Genomic DNA, 14,819 nt, shown 5'->3' with positions numbered 1-14,819 from the left:
ATTGCAACAAAAAACCTTGTTCCTTTCACTGCAACAAAAACCTAGCAGCTTCCTCATTCTCTAGACACTATTCTCTCTCGCTCTAAGCTCTGTACTGCCTCATTCTCGCTGGATCTGTTTTGCCACACTCTCTCGGCTCCGATCTCCCCCAATCTCTCGATCTCAGTTTCATCACTCTCTCTACCCCATTTGGGCCACTTGGATTTTGAATGGTTATTGTTGAGGGTATCGTGATTTTGGGTTGTATTGATATTAGCTTTGGATTTTGAACGAATTGATTTATATAAATGCATCAAGATTTGTAAAGAAAAAGAATTTAAATAAATTATCGTTGTTACTTTCAGATCTGGTTGTATATACGTAGTTGACAGACAAAAAAATTCCAAGGGCTCCCTCTTTGCATAAAGTTGTTGAGCCTGCAAATTTTGTACAGAAGCCATGATTATCTTATCCTCGCACGGCTCATTGCCTTGCTTCGGGTGATATCCCGGTGTCATGCCTTGGAGATAAGGATGGAAATGCTGAGGGAAATGGATTTCTTCTCCTTGACTCAGAATTCAATGTGAAAGGAAGGTAAAACAATAGATTTGTGTAAACTTGGGCTACTATCTTGCTTTTTTCATGCTATTCACTATTTTAAATAATGTAAACTTGAGCTTAAAAAATAGATTCATGCAAGTGATGTTGCAAATTATTTGAACAATGTGAGGCGGTGATATTGTTTGTCATTAGTTCAGCGAAGGGAGAATGAAAAGCTGCTGCGTTTTTGTTGCAATGAAAGGAGCTTTTTAGAATGAAAACCGAGCTGTTGCAGTGAAGGGAGAATGAAATGTAACGTGCGCGTGTCTTGTGAAATTATGAGTCGTCTTTTAAAGGTTGCACAAAACGCACCGTTTTGTGCAAACCTTTGTGCTCGTTTTTGTGAGCATATCGCTACTGTCATTTTTTAAAATTTTTTATTTTTTTATACAAACACATTTTAAAACTGTAGACTTGAAAAAAAAAATTTTTTTAACTTCTTTAAAACATAAGTTTTTATAATTTATATAATAACTAACTCTTTTAAATTGAATGATTTAAAAGTATTTGCGCTAAAAAAATAGATAAGTGGCACCTGTGGATGATTTTTTTATCACTATCCGCACAAAAAATCTAAAGAAATATTTTTTTTTCCCGACTTTATCCAAGACATGATGGAGAAACGGAAACTCTCAATATATCTCAAGCCAGTGACCTTCGTTGTCGTGCACAACTTTATCATTCCATTCAATGGCAGAAGCAGCAACAAAGTACTTCCTTCTTCCTGTTCTTCTTCTTCTTCTTCTTTCATGTTCTGTTTTCTTTTCTTCTCTGACTTCTTTTTATTTTTTCGGTTGGAAAATTTCTTATCAGGCATGCAGTTGTTACAGGAGCAAATAAGGGAATTGGGTATGAAATAGTGAGGCAATTGGCTTCAAATGGGGTCACTACGGTACTAACAGCCAGAGATGAGAAGAGGGGTCTTGAAGCTGTTGAAAAACTGACACAGTCTGGCTTTGATAATGTGATCTTTCATCAGCTTGATGTTGCAGACCCTGCTGCTATTCACTCTCTAGCTAATTTCATTCGAAGTCATTTTGGAAAGCTTGATATTTTGGTACGATTGAACTTCCGTTTCTCGATACTTTTTCTATCTTTTTTCTTAAAATATAGCCGGGTATGTACATCATAATTCGGATTTGTGACGTAATATAAGATTGTATGCGGCATTTATACTTTGTAGAGCATATTTATTGCAAAATATAATAATAGTGTGTAACGTTGTATGTCCCAGTTGGGTACACAATTCTAGAAGTGATTCTTCTTGATAAAACTACGGTGCTGTTGCTAATTGGTGGGGCCTTACATTAGATTGAAATATTCAGGGCTTTTTTAGGTAGGCAAGTAATATCAACTAATTTGTTAGATTTTTGGGTTAATGACAAGTCTCTGAAATATAACAAGCGGTATCAGGGCAATCCAAAGTTCATCCGTCCTCCATACCACAAGAATATATTAGTTTTCTTTGTCATGTAACTATTTTTGGTCGATATATAAACCAATTTATTGTAAATTTTGGATTTTTTGGCAGGTGAACAATGCAGGGATTAGTGGAGTCTGTATGGATGGTAATGATTTATCTGGTGTTGTCAAGGTACTTCCACATATATATGTGATTTATTTTCTTTCCATTATCTTCAAAAAAGGGATAAGAATGGTATTAGATGTAATTTGAAGGAAAATAGATGGCTTGGGTGCTGTCATCTAAGATCCTGTTCGTAATGTTTGTTGCAGCTTGATTTTGAAAGTACAGCAACTAAACACATTTTGTAAACTCTTTCAAGTTACTTCTTAAAGTAATATGATTTATTTCGCAGTTATATATACCCAATAGTTTGGTCAATATATAAACTGATTTATTATGAGTTCTGTACTTCTTGGTAGGTCAACCGTTCAGGGACTAGTGGAGTCATTTTGGAGGGTGACAATTTCTCAGGTTTTGTCAAGGTATATTTTGATATATTTTTTTCCCTTTTCTTTTCTTTTTCTTTTTTTCCCCCTTGCCATCCACAGGCCTATTTGTAACTGCAATGCTGTGGCTTAATTTTGATAGAGTAGTAGATAAAGTGTCTTGCATCAAGTTAGTAGACAGCTATTGATAAGAAACTGTTGATAAACGTCATAGTGCTTTGATCCCAAATAGATCATGTATATTTCCAATCCTTTCAATTGAGAGCCACATGAAGGTTTAGAGTTGAAAGTGAACAACAGTTTGAAGATCTATAGACTTAGCTTACTGTATATAAAATCCTTTGGAAAAAATGTATAAAACAGCACCTCTGAGACCAATTCCCCCCCCCCCCCCCCCAATGATGCAGGATGGTACGCCGGTCAAATGGTATGAATTGACAACTCAAACTCATGAGTCAACTGAAAATGCCTTCAAACAAACTTCTATGGTACCAAAAGAATGTGTGAAGCACTGATTCCCTTCCTCCAATTATCAGATTCACCAAGAATTGTTAATGTTTCCTCTTCCTGGGGAAAGTTAAAGGTAAAATAATTTGACAACCCTTATAATATTAAACTGTGATTTATGAATGGGCAAAAGGAGTGCTAAGCGATGTTGCTGATCTTCTTGTTCAGTATGTGACAAATGAATGGGCAAAAGGAGTGCTAAGCGATGTTGAGAACCTAACGGAAGAGAGAGTGGATGAGGTGCTGAGGGAGTATTTGAATGATTTTAAACTAGGTTCCCTTGAAACCAAAGGCTGGCCGGTTTCTATGTCCGCTTATGTAGTATCAAAAGTAGCTATCAATGCCTACACAAGGATCTTGGTCAAAAAATTCCCGAATCTCCACATCAATTGCATTTGCCCTGGTTATGTCAAAACAGATATGAACTACAACAACGGCAAATTAACCACAGAAGAAGGTGCAGAAAGTCCTGTGTGGTTAGCTCTGCTGCCCAATGGCGGTCCTTCTGGCCTATTCTTTTCGCGGAAAGAAGAGACCTCTTTTGATTGAAATCTATTCATCCACCTCTGCATGTGAAAATTTGTGAATTTGAATGCTATTACATTGTATACTGTAAGACTAGCAAGCAAGTAATATTTTCTATTTTGTTAGATTCCTTTTTGTTGCATGTATATATCGTATCTGAATGCTTGCTTCTTTCAGACATTTGACAGGCAGTGTTGCTACTAGAAATAAAGCTAGCTCTATGACTTGTTTCTTTATTATTAAGCTGATCTTTTTTAATAATTTAATTACACAAAAACACTTTTAGTTTTACATAAGCAAACAATTTAATGTTTCAAAAATACTTTTTTAATTGACAATCAAACATCAAATAATTTTTTGTCAAAAAACTCTATTAATAGAAACTCTACTTATATAATTTTTATTGTTATAAATTTTATTTAATAAATTGTACCAAACGGAGTATAACGGACACCCGAGCAAATTCTACCAAAAATCTTTATGTCATTTACTTGCAAGTGAACTAATATTAAATATTACAAATAAAAAGCCCGCCTTTGTTGAAAACAAGGATAAACAACCGGCACGGGTTAATTATGTGTAGACATGGGAAAGTTTTTTCAATTCTTTAAAAATGTCTTATTATGATTGCACCTATTTTTGGTGTTACTTTAATGGTGTTTTCCCCTGAAAAAAAAAAATCTCCGCAGGAGAAGAAATAAATCAATAAAAGCAAGAGTTTCATTGCTTTTCATCGATACAACCAAAAAATTTTGAATACATTGCTCAATTCTCCCACTTCTTCTCATCAATGGCGGAAGCAACTAAGAAGTATTTTTTTTCCCTTTGGCCTTGATTCGTTTTCTTTCACGTTTGATTTTCTATTTAATTGTTCTGACATTGTGTTTTGTTTGTTTTAAATAAATTGTGTTCAGGTATGCAGTTGTTACAGGATCAAACAAGGGGATTGGGTTTGAAACAGTGAGGCAATTAGCTTCAAAAGGAATCACAGTAGTTTTAACTGCTAGAGATGAGAAGAGGGGTCTTGAAGCTGTTGAGAAGCTCAAAGCTTCTGGTGTTGACCCTGAGCTTTTGCTTTTTCATCAGCTTGATATCTCTGACCTTGCCAGTGTTTCGTCTCTCGCTGACTTCATCAAAACCCAATTTGGAAAGCTTGATATTTTGGTAAGATTTTATCAGTTCTATTCATTTCCATTTCAACCCATACCCATTGCCCCTCCTCTAACCTCCCCTAACCTAAGAGGAGGACGGGGATGACATATACTGTATTTATTTCATTCTTGGGGTGGGTAATATCATCCAGCTCCCTTTCATTTTTTTCATATTTTTCTATTAAGGACAACTTTTATTCTTTTTCTATTTGTATGAAATAGGTCCCTGACTAGCAGCGACCAGTGACCGCCCTGTTGGAATTACTGAAATATCTTCTAATGTTAACTTGCGTGAATGCATTGCATCAATCAAAATTCAGTATTTTAATTTTACTTTGGTCAAAGCAATAGGGACAGTGACCTATTTGGTACAAGAAAAATATGAAAATCAGGGATGTGGATGTAATTATACAATATGATAATGTATGAACCAAACTGCAATATAGTGAGTTTTTGAGACAGATCTATTCCTGAAGGTATCTATTTTGCCAAGTTATCAAAGGTTCTGTCTATGAATATGTTCTTTCAAGTCTATATTCTTGTAGTCGAAGTATAAAATGAAAGATGCTGAGGGTTAGACCTGTATGTGCATACAGGCTAACAATGCAGGAATTGCAAGTGTCAAGTTTGATATGGATGCTTTCGCAGATTCAGGCTATCAAATTGTAAGATGTAATCAATATATTATATATGATTCAATATTAATTAACCTCATTTTCCACCATCAGAAAGTGAGTTTGGAACCACTAATATTTTAAATTTCACATATCTATAGGTGAAATAATAATCCCATTATTAGTTAATGTTTGTTTTCTATAGACGAAGGGTGATGCTGAAGTTGACTGGAGCAAAGTTTGTTATCAAACTTATGAGTTAGCAGTAGAATGCCTGAAAACAAACTACTACGGCACTAAACAAACATGCGAAGCACTTATTCCTCTCCTGGAATTATCTGATTCACCAAGACTTGTTAACCTTTCCTCCTATGTCTCTGCCCTAAAGGTACCGAATTTTCCTTAACTGAAGGATCAGTTGTACATTTACAAAAACAAAACTTATGATATTCTCGTGTATAATTTGTTTCAGGATTTACCAGAAAAAGCCAGAGCTGTGTTAGGTGATGTTGAAAACCTTACAGAAGAGAGAATAGAAATGGTGGTGAAGGATTACTTTAAAGATTATGAAGAGGGTGAAATTGCAAATAGGGGCTGGTGTCCTCACTCTTCTGCTTATAAGGTGTCGAAAGCAGTTATTAATGCGTACACAAGGATTTTAGCCAAGAGGTATCCAAAATTTTGTGTTAATTGTGTGTGTCCTGGCTTTGTCAAAACCGATATAAACTTCCATGCTGGCATATTATCTGTTGAAGAAGGTGCTGAAAGTCCTGTGAAGCTTGCTTTGCTGCCCGATGGTGGTCCTACTGGTCGTTTCTTTCTGCGCAAGGAAGAGGCACCTTTTTGATGCAATGCTGCTGATGAAAGTTTAACATATACACAGATGGAGAAGAACTACGGTTCTAACCCTGTCACTAGTTTTATGTTGTGTTTACTTGCTGGAGTGGGAGTGAGGAGTGTGGATTCCTCCCACTCCAACGTTTACTTAAAATGGAGAGGGGTTGGGAGTTCCACTCCGTGGGCCCCACTCATTTTTGGAGTGGGGAGTGGGAGTGGGAATCCACTCCCACCTCTCCCATTTCTATCCTTTTTTTATTTTATGTTTTATAATTAATAAAATAAAATAAATAATATTATATTTATTTAAATAATAATATTATATTTAACTAAATAATAATTTACATTGATTCTAAGTTAAAATTATTTTAAAATAATATTATTATATTAATAGAAAATTAATAAATATAATATTATTATATTTATTTTAAAAATAATAGTACTATATTTATTTAATAATAATAATAAATACTTTATTCTAAGAAAATATTAATTTTGTACTAAATAATATTATATTATTATTTTATATAATAATAAATTTAATATAATTATATAAAATAAAATAAAATAACATTTTATTTTATATTAAAATTACAATTAATAATTTATTGTTCATAATTAAGAATATTAATAATTATAATAAATTTACAAATATAATAAAATAAATATTATTCATTAAATATATTTTTTATTAGTTTTGCAATTAAAAATTATAATTCTTTAAATAAGGGTAAAATTATAATTTGAAACTATTTACTTCCAATCCAAGACAAAGTAAACACATAAATTAGATTCTGATTTCCATTTCATGCGTCCATTATAGTGTAAGTAAACAACCTACTCCCACTCCTACTCCACACTCTCAATTCTAGGATTCCCACTCCCCAAGATTCTCAATCCAATCCAAAAAGTAAATGCTGTCTTAAAGTAACATTTGATTCCTTCATCTGTGTAATTCAAATCCAAAACACGCTTGCTTGATAAAATAAATAATAAGTTTGCGAGTACTTCTGAAATGTTGATGTCATGTGCATGCATATTCAGGTTCATCTGAACATATTTTAATGGCCTAAAGGATGAGTAGCCAAAAGGGTCCCAATGAACAGGAATTCAGGGCAATGAGAAATTTCCTCTCAAGCTTAAACAAAAAAGTGGTTCTCAGAAGCAATTTCCTTTCACGTCTTTTGTAGCTTGTACATAGGCAGCTTACTGGTTACTGCCAACGCTCTATGTCGTACACTACAATCACATTTTGTCGGATCAAATCTTATTCTCTCACGTAAATGGTTTTTCTGTTTTCGACAGGAAACAGAGTATTGTCTGTTCTTCCAAACCCAGGTTCCATCTACTTTGAGTGACCCTAAACACAGAGTAAAAGACCATTCATCAATTGAATATGGGTCTTGCAAAGTTACAGATAATTGAACTTACAATAAATTCACATGTAATTATTCATGACTTTCTACTTATTTTATATGGTACTATTCTCTTATATTGGTTGATTACTTTTGGATTGTTGTAAGTTACATATAATGTAATTTAATTACTGTCTTTAAATAAAAATATAAAATATCATCTTTTATAGATATTCATTTATTTTTTTATATACATGCGCGCGTGCGCACACACACACATATATATATATATGGTAAATTTTTAACCAATATCCTTAACCATATTAAAGTTGAGAATGAATTAAGAAATAAAAAAATACAGATTTTTAATAAAAAAACATTTACCTCATTGTAGTCTCGTAGACATGCAAGTAAAAGCTACTGCAACCAATGCAAATGCGACACGTCACCCTCAGTAAAAGCAGTCAGACCAAATTGAATCTCTCTAATTCTCCATCGCTTGAGATTGACGTTGGCCCGCAACCCATCACCGTCAGATATCGCATATTCCAACGGTAATGATCTAATGAGTACATCGGAACCACCGAACATCCGCTAGAGCCTGAAGCACGAGAGAAGAATCGATAAACCACTGAAGACTAATCTCCAGATCTAACGTCACTCTCAAGTTACCCTCTAGAATACAATTACTTCCCCGTAACTTCCCAGCTTCCGCCATTCAAGATTTCAAGATCAAGATCTGCTTTAAATTCCGCGTCCAAATTCAAAGCTCTGCGCTCTACTCACGCTATTCATTCACTTCTATTCAGGTTAATATTTTCTGAATTTAAAAGGAAGAAACATCTTTTATTATTATTATTATTATTATTATTGCCTTTACAAATTTTGTGAATTTGATTTCAGATAAATCTATACATTTCAAACTCCAATGGCTGCTAGGAAGCAAGGTTTATTAGCTCTGTTTGATGTTGACGGAACTCTCACGGCTCCGAGAAAGGTATCTACATTTTCAATGCTGTTGAATTGAAAATTATATTTCATTTTTAATGTGCTTCTGTCATTCAGGCGGCAACACCACAAATGTTAGAGTTCATGCGGGAATTGAGAAAGGTAAATGGCGTTTGTTATTGTAAATGAGTGATCTTTGAAGTGCTTTGTTACAATTTGATTTAAGATTTGTTCAATTTGTAGGTTGTTACAGTTGGAGTCGTCGGTGGATCTGATCTTTCTAAGATATCAGAGCAGCTTGGGAAGACAGGTTTGTAGAGCCTATGATTCCAAAGCTTGTGTGTAAATTTATTGCTTTCTACATTACAGTCACCAAGATTTGTTTTCGGGCTTTAAACAATGTTTTGGTTAATGCAGTTATTGATGAATACGATTATGTGTTTTCTGAGAATGGTCTTGTGGCTCATAAGGATGGGAAATTAATTGGCACACAGGTACTTCATGACATGAGCCCTGAAACTTGAACTAGGCTTCGTGACATGAGCCCTGAAACTTGAACTAGGTCAAAGGCATATATCACACTGAATCTGAAGCGTCAAATAGCTTTTTATGAACTATTGATGTAGAGTACCCTGATGGGTTGTGTATTTTTCCTTTTTCCAGAGCTTGAAATCATTTCTTGGAGGCGAAAAGCTCAAGGTAAGATGTGTCCCTACTGAGTGTGATAACTCTTTGATGTCATGTTTGCAAAATTAATAATTAGGGTTAAAATAGGTGTTATACCATGACAATATATGGCTTCTGAGCTTTTTTAAATGGTTTTTGAATGCTATGCTCATATACACCATGGTCAATGGTCTTACTGGTACATGGAATTTGTACTTTTTAATTTGATGAAGTGGAAACAATTATGCAGGAATTCATAAATTTTACTCTTCATTACATTGCTGACTTGGACATTCCAATTAAAAGGTGAGCCGGTAGTGCATCAGAGCCTGATTATTAATTTTCAGGTAAAGTTGAACTATCTATTCTTTTAGCTGCACAGCTGAATATAACTTCATTTTTTTTATTGGTTCAAATTATAGGGGAACTTTCATTGAATTCCGAAGTGGGATGCTTAATATTTCACCAATTGGGCGAAACTGCAGCCAAGAAGAAAGGGACGAGTTTGAGAGGTATGACAAGGTAAGAAAGTTTTGTTCTTTTTATCTAAAAGATTATACTAGTCTATATTTATGCAGTGTAGATTACCTCTTTGACAATATTTTTGCTGACATACACTATGCACAACTGAGGTTTCAGATTCACAATATACGGCCAAAAATGGTATCTGTGCTTCGGGAGAAGTTTGCTCACCTTAACTTGACATTTTCAATTGGAGGACAGATAAGCTTTGATGTGTGTTGATATTATATCAAGATTATGGTTCAATAACCTTTGAACTTTTTACTTTTTAAGGTAAATTGGAAGGATTGCTAATTGAATCTAGATGACGTGTGTAACAGGTGTTTCCCCAGGGATGGGACAAGACATACTGCTTGAGATACCTTGATGACTTCAATGAAATTCACTTTTTTGGGGACAAAACTTACAAGGTTAGCTTCTGTCCTTGCTCATTTCTTTTGTGCTTGCTCTTCCTTCTTTATGTCTATGCCACTCAACCTTCATTTTTTATCCTTTTGATGATATTTCTCTCTTTTATGTAAATGTTATCAATAAATCATATTTTCTGTGACTTATTCCAATCAACTGCTTTTACATGGTTTCTATCACTACTAGATTTATCATTTATTGGGATTGGGATTCAGGCTTGGGCCCACACTTCCACACGGCTTTGTAGTTTTAGTCTAATGATGTCTTAATGTATCTGTTGGAAGTTGGAACTAATAAAAGAGCTTGGGTGTTTTGTTTCAGGGAGGGAATGATCATGAAATTTTTGAATCCGAGCGAACAGTGGGTCACACAGGTCAGCTTTACATTTTAACTTCAATCTACTTCCTGGCATATTGCATGTCAGATGGAAATGATATTGCCCTATTCTGTTCTCCTAACCAAATGGGTGCCCAATTGAACAATCATTAGAATTGGTGATGATGCTGACATCAATAGCTAGTGTATGTAAAAGCGGTTGTATCCTTGGACACAAAAGAAATGATCTTATACATGAGATGACAATAAGTTGTTTCTACCAGACGCCAAGTAAAACAAAGTAAATAGAGTTATTTTTTACGTGGTTGCTCAAGATAAGAGAATCTCATTTCTATGGAATTTCCAATGAACAATTGTTGCTGCAACAATGCTTTCCATTATTTATATTGTGGTATTAATATGAATATGATGTCCATTATGGGGTTTCCCTTTTGCAGTTACCAGCCCTGAGGATACTATGGAAAAGTGTAAGGCTCTCTTCCTGGCTAAACCGTGAATTTGGGAGAAGTTATAGTAAGTCTACAAACACAAGAGAATAATTCGTATTTCTAATGCGAGCAATTCAATGTAATTTTATTTGATCAATTGAGAAAGGCATTTGCCAATTGGATTCGTTGTATTTGATGTATGGATATGTTGCGGTTGTTTGATCGCGGGGTAAGTTCCTGCATGCTGGATGTAGGAGTGCAAAATCTCCGTTAAAAACACGGGAGCGGCAGCAAAACCTGCACATGAACACTATAATATATCGTTTCATAATCCAATAAACAAATTTCTTTGTATACTTTTTTAATTTATCCAACTGATAGCAAACTGAAAACGCAACTGCGTCCGTGGGCCGACATGCTTAATTTTGAATCTGTTAATTTCCATAAAATGGCTTAACTGAAACCGACAGTAGCCCGCGCAAAGCCGCAAAGACTCGCCCTCGTTACTCTTTTAGTGCTTTAATCTCTCTTACAGCGCGCATTGATTCCACAGCCACTTAAGCTGATCATCTCATGGCCACTAAGTCGGGGGATCATAAACCAAGGTTCTTCGTAGCAGTCCATGTAGGCGCTGGATATCACGCTCCTTCAAACGAGAAAGCCCTAAGGTCCGCCATGAAACGCGCTTGCCTCGCCGCCGCTTCTGTTCTTGGCAAGGTCTTTCTTTTCTTTTCTTTTCTTTTTATCAATCATTCCCTCTCTACTCTCGAAAGTTTGTTTAAACTAAACAATTTTGTTTTCTGTTTTTTTTGGGGGGGAACCGGCTGGTCTTTCAAATTAGGGTTCTGGTGGATGCATAGACGCTGTTACAGCGGCAATTCAAGTGTTGGAGGTGATAAAATAAACTATTCTCCTCTAGAATGTTTACTTCCATTCTTAATTTTGTACTTTAAAATTATAGATTCTGCAAATTTCCTTGTGGTTACATATTTTACTTTATTGAAGGACGATCCAAGTACGAATGCAGGCAGAGGCTCCAATTTGACGGAAGATGGTCATGTGGAATGTGATGCAAGTCTCATGGATGGTGAATCTGGAGCCTTTGGAGCCGTTGGAGCAGTGCCGGGTATTTGTTTAGTATTACTAGACTGTTACTTTGTCTTACAATCAATGTGACCGACTTCTCTGCTGTTACTTACTCCATCGGGGGTTTTCACTTTTATTTGTACTCAATAGTTTCTTAAATTTCATTAGTTGTAGACCAGGTGTCTGGAATGCTATCCAGATTGCTGCTTTTTTGGCCAAGGAGCAAATGATGGGGCCTTCATTGTTGGGTCGAATACCTCCCATGTAATAATTGCTCAACATTGCTTCTCTTTAAATCTCTTGGACAATTCTATTATTTCCTCTTCAAAGCATTGCCTTTTCATTTTTCCCTTTTGATTTTTGTTTGAAACCCAACATCTGTGGTGTATATTTTGAAATTCTTGACATTGAATAGTTTTTAATGTTGAGGCAGACATGGAGCGCCATTATCATTCAATGAACTGCTGTTGAAATGATATCATATAAAATGAACTTTTTTTCTCCCTAGTTTAAGAAGTGTTCTGTTTTGTCCAGGTTCTTGGTGGGTGAAGGTGCCCGTGTATGGGCAAAATCCAAAGGCATTGCATTACCAGCAACTATAGCCGAGGCTGATGAGGTATAGTTAGTTTATCTACCTTGATTCTGATAATTAAAAAGTTCCTTTTTATTTAATTTCGTGTGCAAAAATATTTCAGTCAAAATATCTTCTTGTATATCTTAGGATGATGGGTATGTTGCAATTTTTGTTTTTTGAAATAGTGGATGGTAACAGAGAGGGCAAGAGCACAGTGGAGAAAATACAAATCAATACTTGCTGATGCTGAAGCTAAGACTAATACCTCTGCTGAAGGACATTCTAGCGTGGCTGAAGAGACTGCTTTTACATCTGGACGTTCTTGTGAGCCCTTAAAGTGGAATGGCAGTGGCCAATTATCAATACCTCAAGTTCTGGAAGAGGACAGTAACATCATGGACACAGTTGGAGTTATTTGTGTTGACTCTGAAGGGCATTTAGCATCTGGTGCCTCAAGTGGTGGTATTGCATTAAAGGTAATGGATTAGGTAATTCTCAATGTCTTTTCATACTATTATAATTTTGTTATCATGTAAAAGCATATCTTTTCTCTCTCCTCTTTTAAATCAGGTTAGTGGACGTGTAGGATTAGCAGCTATGTATGGTTCAGGTTGTTGGGCTTCCTCTAAAGGTCCCTTTGGAGCTCCATTCATTGTTGGATCTTGTGTTAGTGGTGGGGGAGAATACTTAATGAAAGGATTCGCTGCTCGGGAGTGCTGTGTCTCATTGTCGCTGTATGATCAATCTTTAAGCTAACATTTATAATTCTTCATTAAAACCACTGTTTTTGGTAAGACTTCTTGTATGCTTAGGCTGCAGCCCCCTTTCTACTTTCGGTGATTGTGTTGATCTGCCAAATAAAAGAGAAAATTGGATAATTATTGTTGTGATTGGCATTGCTAAATTCTGCTTTTTGTTCTTTTACCTCCTTTTTCCATTAAGAATGTTTGCACATGATCACTTTGTCTGTTTATTTAGTTTTCCACATATATGTCACCTGATTGTACTTATGGGAATGCAGAGTCAAATATTTTACCTATTGGAATGTATGTATTGTCAACTATAGCTCTATTTAATATTATAAAGCTTGAGCTTTGGAATTATGTCTGTTGTTGAAGTCTTTTTGGAGTCTTTCAAATCTATTTAGGAGGCAAAAGTTTTAAGTGCTGTATATATACAAACGTATTTAGTTGCCCAATTTTCTATCTTAAATGCCTTTTCTTGTTTCTGAAGATTTTAGAAACCTACCAAGTTTTGCTTCCCTTGAATCCTCTTTTATTTTATTTATTTATTTATTTTTAAAATGCTGAGTTGGTGTGATTGACAAGGTCATCTTCTTTCAGTTCACAAGCTGGTCCTGCCTCTGCATGCATGACAGTTTTATGCCCTATCGTCCAAGAGAGCAGTCAAAATGGTACTGATAAAAGTGCAGGGATATTAATGGTGCAGGCTGATGCTCCTGTGATGGTGAGTACCTTTGCTGAAAGTTTGGTTGTCAGGGTGGTCATCTTAACTTACTTTTGTCTGATAGGTTTCAGGAAATCCACCAGAGCTGAAATCAATAGAGATAGCAGCTGCTTATTCTTCATTGTCTTTTGGCGTTGGATATTTTGGAAGCTCTATGGAAAGGCCCAAGGTATCGCTGTCTGTTAAGTCTTTATAGTTTAAAGACCTAACAGTTCCTTCAATTTCCACCTATTAATTTTGTTCTTTTGAAAGACAAAATACATGCTACCAGAAGTAAAGAATAGCAATCTAAAAGTTCATTCCTTACCAGTATAGGTGAGGGATGGTTTTCCTGCTTAGTTGTCTACATATTAATATAAATGAGACATCTACAATTATCTTCTTACCTGGTAACATAAAATGCAGCCTCATCTTTGTGCAATTGTTGGTGTCTTTTGATTCTTCATTATTTAAAATACTATTCTAAGTTAATCTTTTCTTGTTCAATTTATATTCCAGGTCTCAGTTCTCCGTAGTACAAGGCAGCAAAATCAAACTGGGATAGACCGTTTTGAAGCACGAATTGATCTTTCTGAGAAAATAGTACAATGATTGCAATCTTTTAGTGGTTTTGGATTTCTGATTTTGAATATTGAAAGAAGATGTTTTCAAGTTGTCCAAGAACAGTGAAGAAGCCTGCAGATTATCATGTGTTTATGATGGAAAAGGGCTTGTATTTCTGTGCAAAGGTTTGATGCATCGTAAATGATCGAGCAGGCAGTACAAGTGCCTTTAGATCCCGTAGCATATCTTGCCTAAGCTTTTACAATTACAAAAGTAAGGTTGAGAAAACTAGTTAAAATGACTAGTTAATTCGAAGCGTGGGTGAGTTATGCACTCATGCGAAAGGGGCCAATAAGGATCCA

General features: G+C 35.3%; 3 protein-coding genes and 1 pseudogene across 6 annotated transcripts; all 4 read left to right on the top strand.

Annotated features, from left to right (window-relative positions):
• The first annotated feature begins 1,140 nt into the window (after positions 1 to 1,140).
• On the top strand, positions 1,141 to 3,647 carry LOC127901383 ((+)-neomenthol dehydrogenase-like; annotated as a pseudogene).
• Positions 3,648 to 4,137: 490 nt separating this feature from the next.
• Positions 4,138 to 6,429, top strand: LOC127901381 ((+)-neomenthol dehydrogenase-like). 2 transcript variants are annotated; one of them, XM_052438543.1, is made up of 5 exons: positions 4,138 to 4,332; positions 4,437 to 4,686; positions 5,270 to 5,338; positions 5,493 to 5,675; positions 5,760 to 6,429. In XM_052438543.1, the coding sequence occupies exons 1-5, from the start codon at positions 4,313 to 4,315 to the stop codon at positions 6,132 to 6,134; spliced, it is 897 nt and encodes a 298-aa protein (XP_052294503.1). In that variant the 5' UTR covers positions 4,138 to 4,312; the 3' UTR covers positions 6,135 to 6,429. The 2 variants fall into 2 exon arrangements, with proteins under 2 accessions (XP_052294503.1, XP_052294504.1); XM_052438544.1 differs by lacking the exon at positions 5,270 to 5,338 and having other exon boundaries at positions 4,143 to 4,332.
• Positions 6,430 to 8,110: 1,681 nt separating this feature from the next.
• LOC102611933 (phosphomannomutase) lies at positions 8,111 to 11,143 on the top strand. Its single transcript, XM_006490990.4, has 12 exons — positions 8,111 to 8,288; positions 8,383 to 8,476; positions 8,545 to 8,589; positions 8,671 to 8,737; positions 8,845 to 8,921; positions 9,091 to 9,126; positions 9,344 to 9,399; positions 9,516 to 9,615; positions 9,733 to 9,828; positions 9,936 to 10,025; positions 10,345 to 10,396; positions 10,797 to 11,143. The coding sequence occupies exons 2-12, from the start codon at positions 8,408 to 8,410 to the stop codon at positions 10,853 to 10,855; spliced, it is 747 nt and encodes a 248-aa protein (XP_006491053.1). The 5' UTR covers positions 8,111 to 8,288; positions 8,383 to 8,407; the 3' UTR covers positions 10,856 to 11,143.
• Positions 11,144 to 11,195: 52 nt separating this feature from the next.
• On the top strand, positions 11,196 to 14,700 carry LOC127901242 (putative threonine aspartase). Of its 3 annotated transcripts, none has more exons than XR_008053390.1 (10): positions 11,196 to 11,504; positions 11,629 to 11,679; positions 11,793 to 11,913; positions 12,053 to 12,137; positions 12,408 to 12,489; positions 12,633 to 12,923; positions 13,018 to 13,181; positions 13,791 to 13,914; positions 13,986 to 14,083; positions 14,413 to 14,700. XR_008053390.1 is itself a non-coding variant. In XM_052438144.1 (10 exons), exons 1-10 carry the CDS (start codon positions 11,361 to 11,363, stop codon positions 14,503 to 14,505), a joined length of 1,260 nt encoding a protein of 419 aa, XP_052294104.1. In that variant the 5' UTR covers positions 11,196 to 11,360; the 3' UTR covers positions 14,506 to 14,700. The 3 variants fall into 3 exon arrangements, 2 of the variants coding, with proteins under 2 accessions (XP_052294104.1, XP_052294105.1); XM_052438144.1 differs by having other exon boundaries at positions 13,979 to 14,083; XM_052438145.1 differs by having other exon boundaries at positions 12,048 to 12,087; positions 13,979 to 14,083.
• The last annotated feature ends 119 nt before the right edge of the window (positions 14,701 to 14,819 follow it).

This window comes from Citrus sinensis, chromosome 3 (assembly GCF_022201045.2).
Source record: "Citrus sinensis cultivar Valencia sweet orange chromosome 3, DVS_A1.0, whole genome shotgun sequence".
Classification (NCBI taxonomy): Eukaryota; Viridiplantae; Streptophyta; class Magnoliopsida; order Sapindales; family Rutaceae; genus Citrus; species Citrus sinensis.
This window is presented reverse-complemented; position numbering and strand designations above follow the sequence as displayed.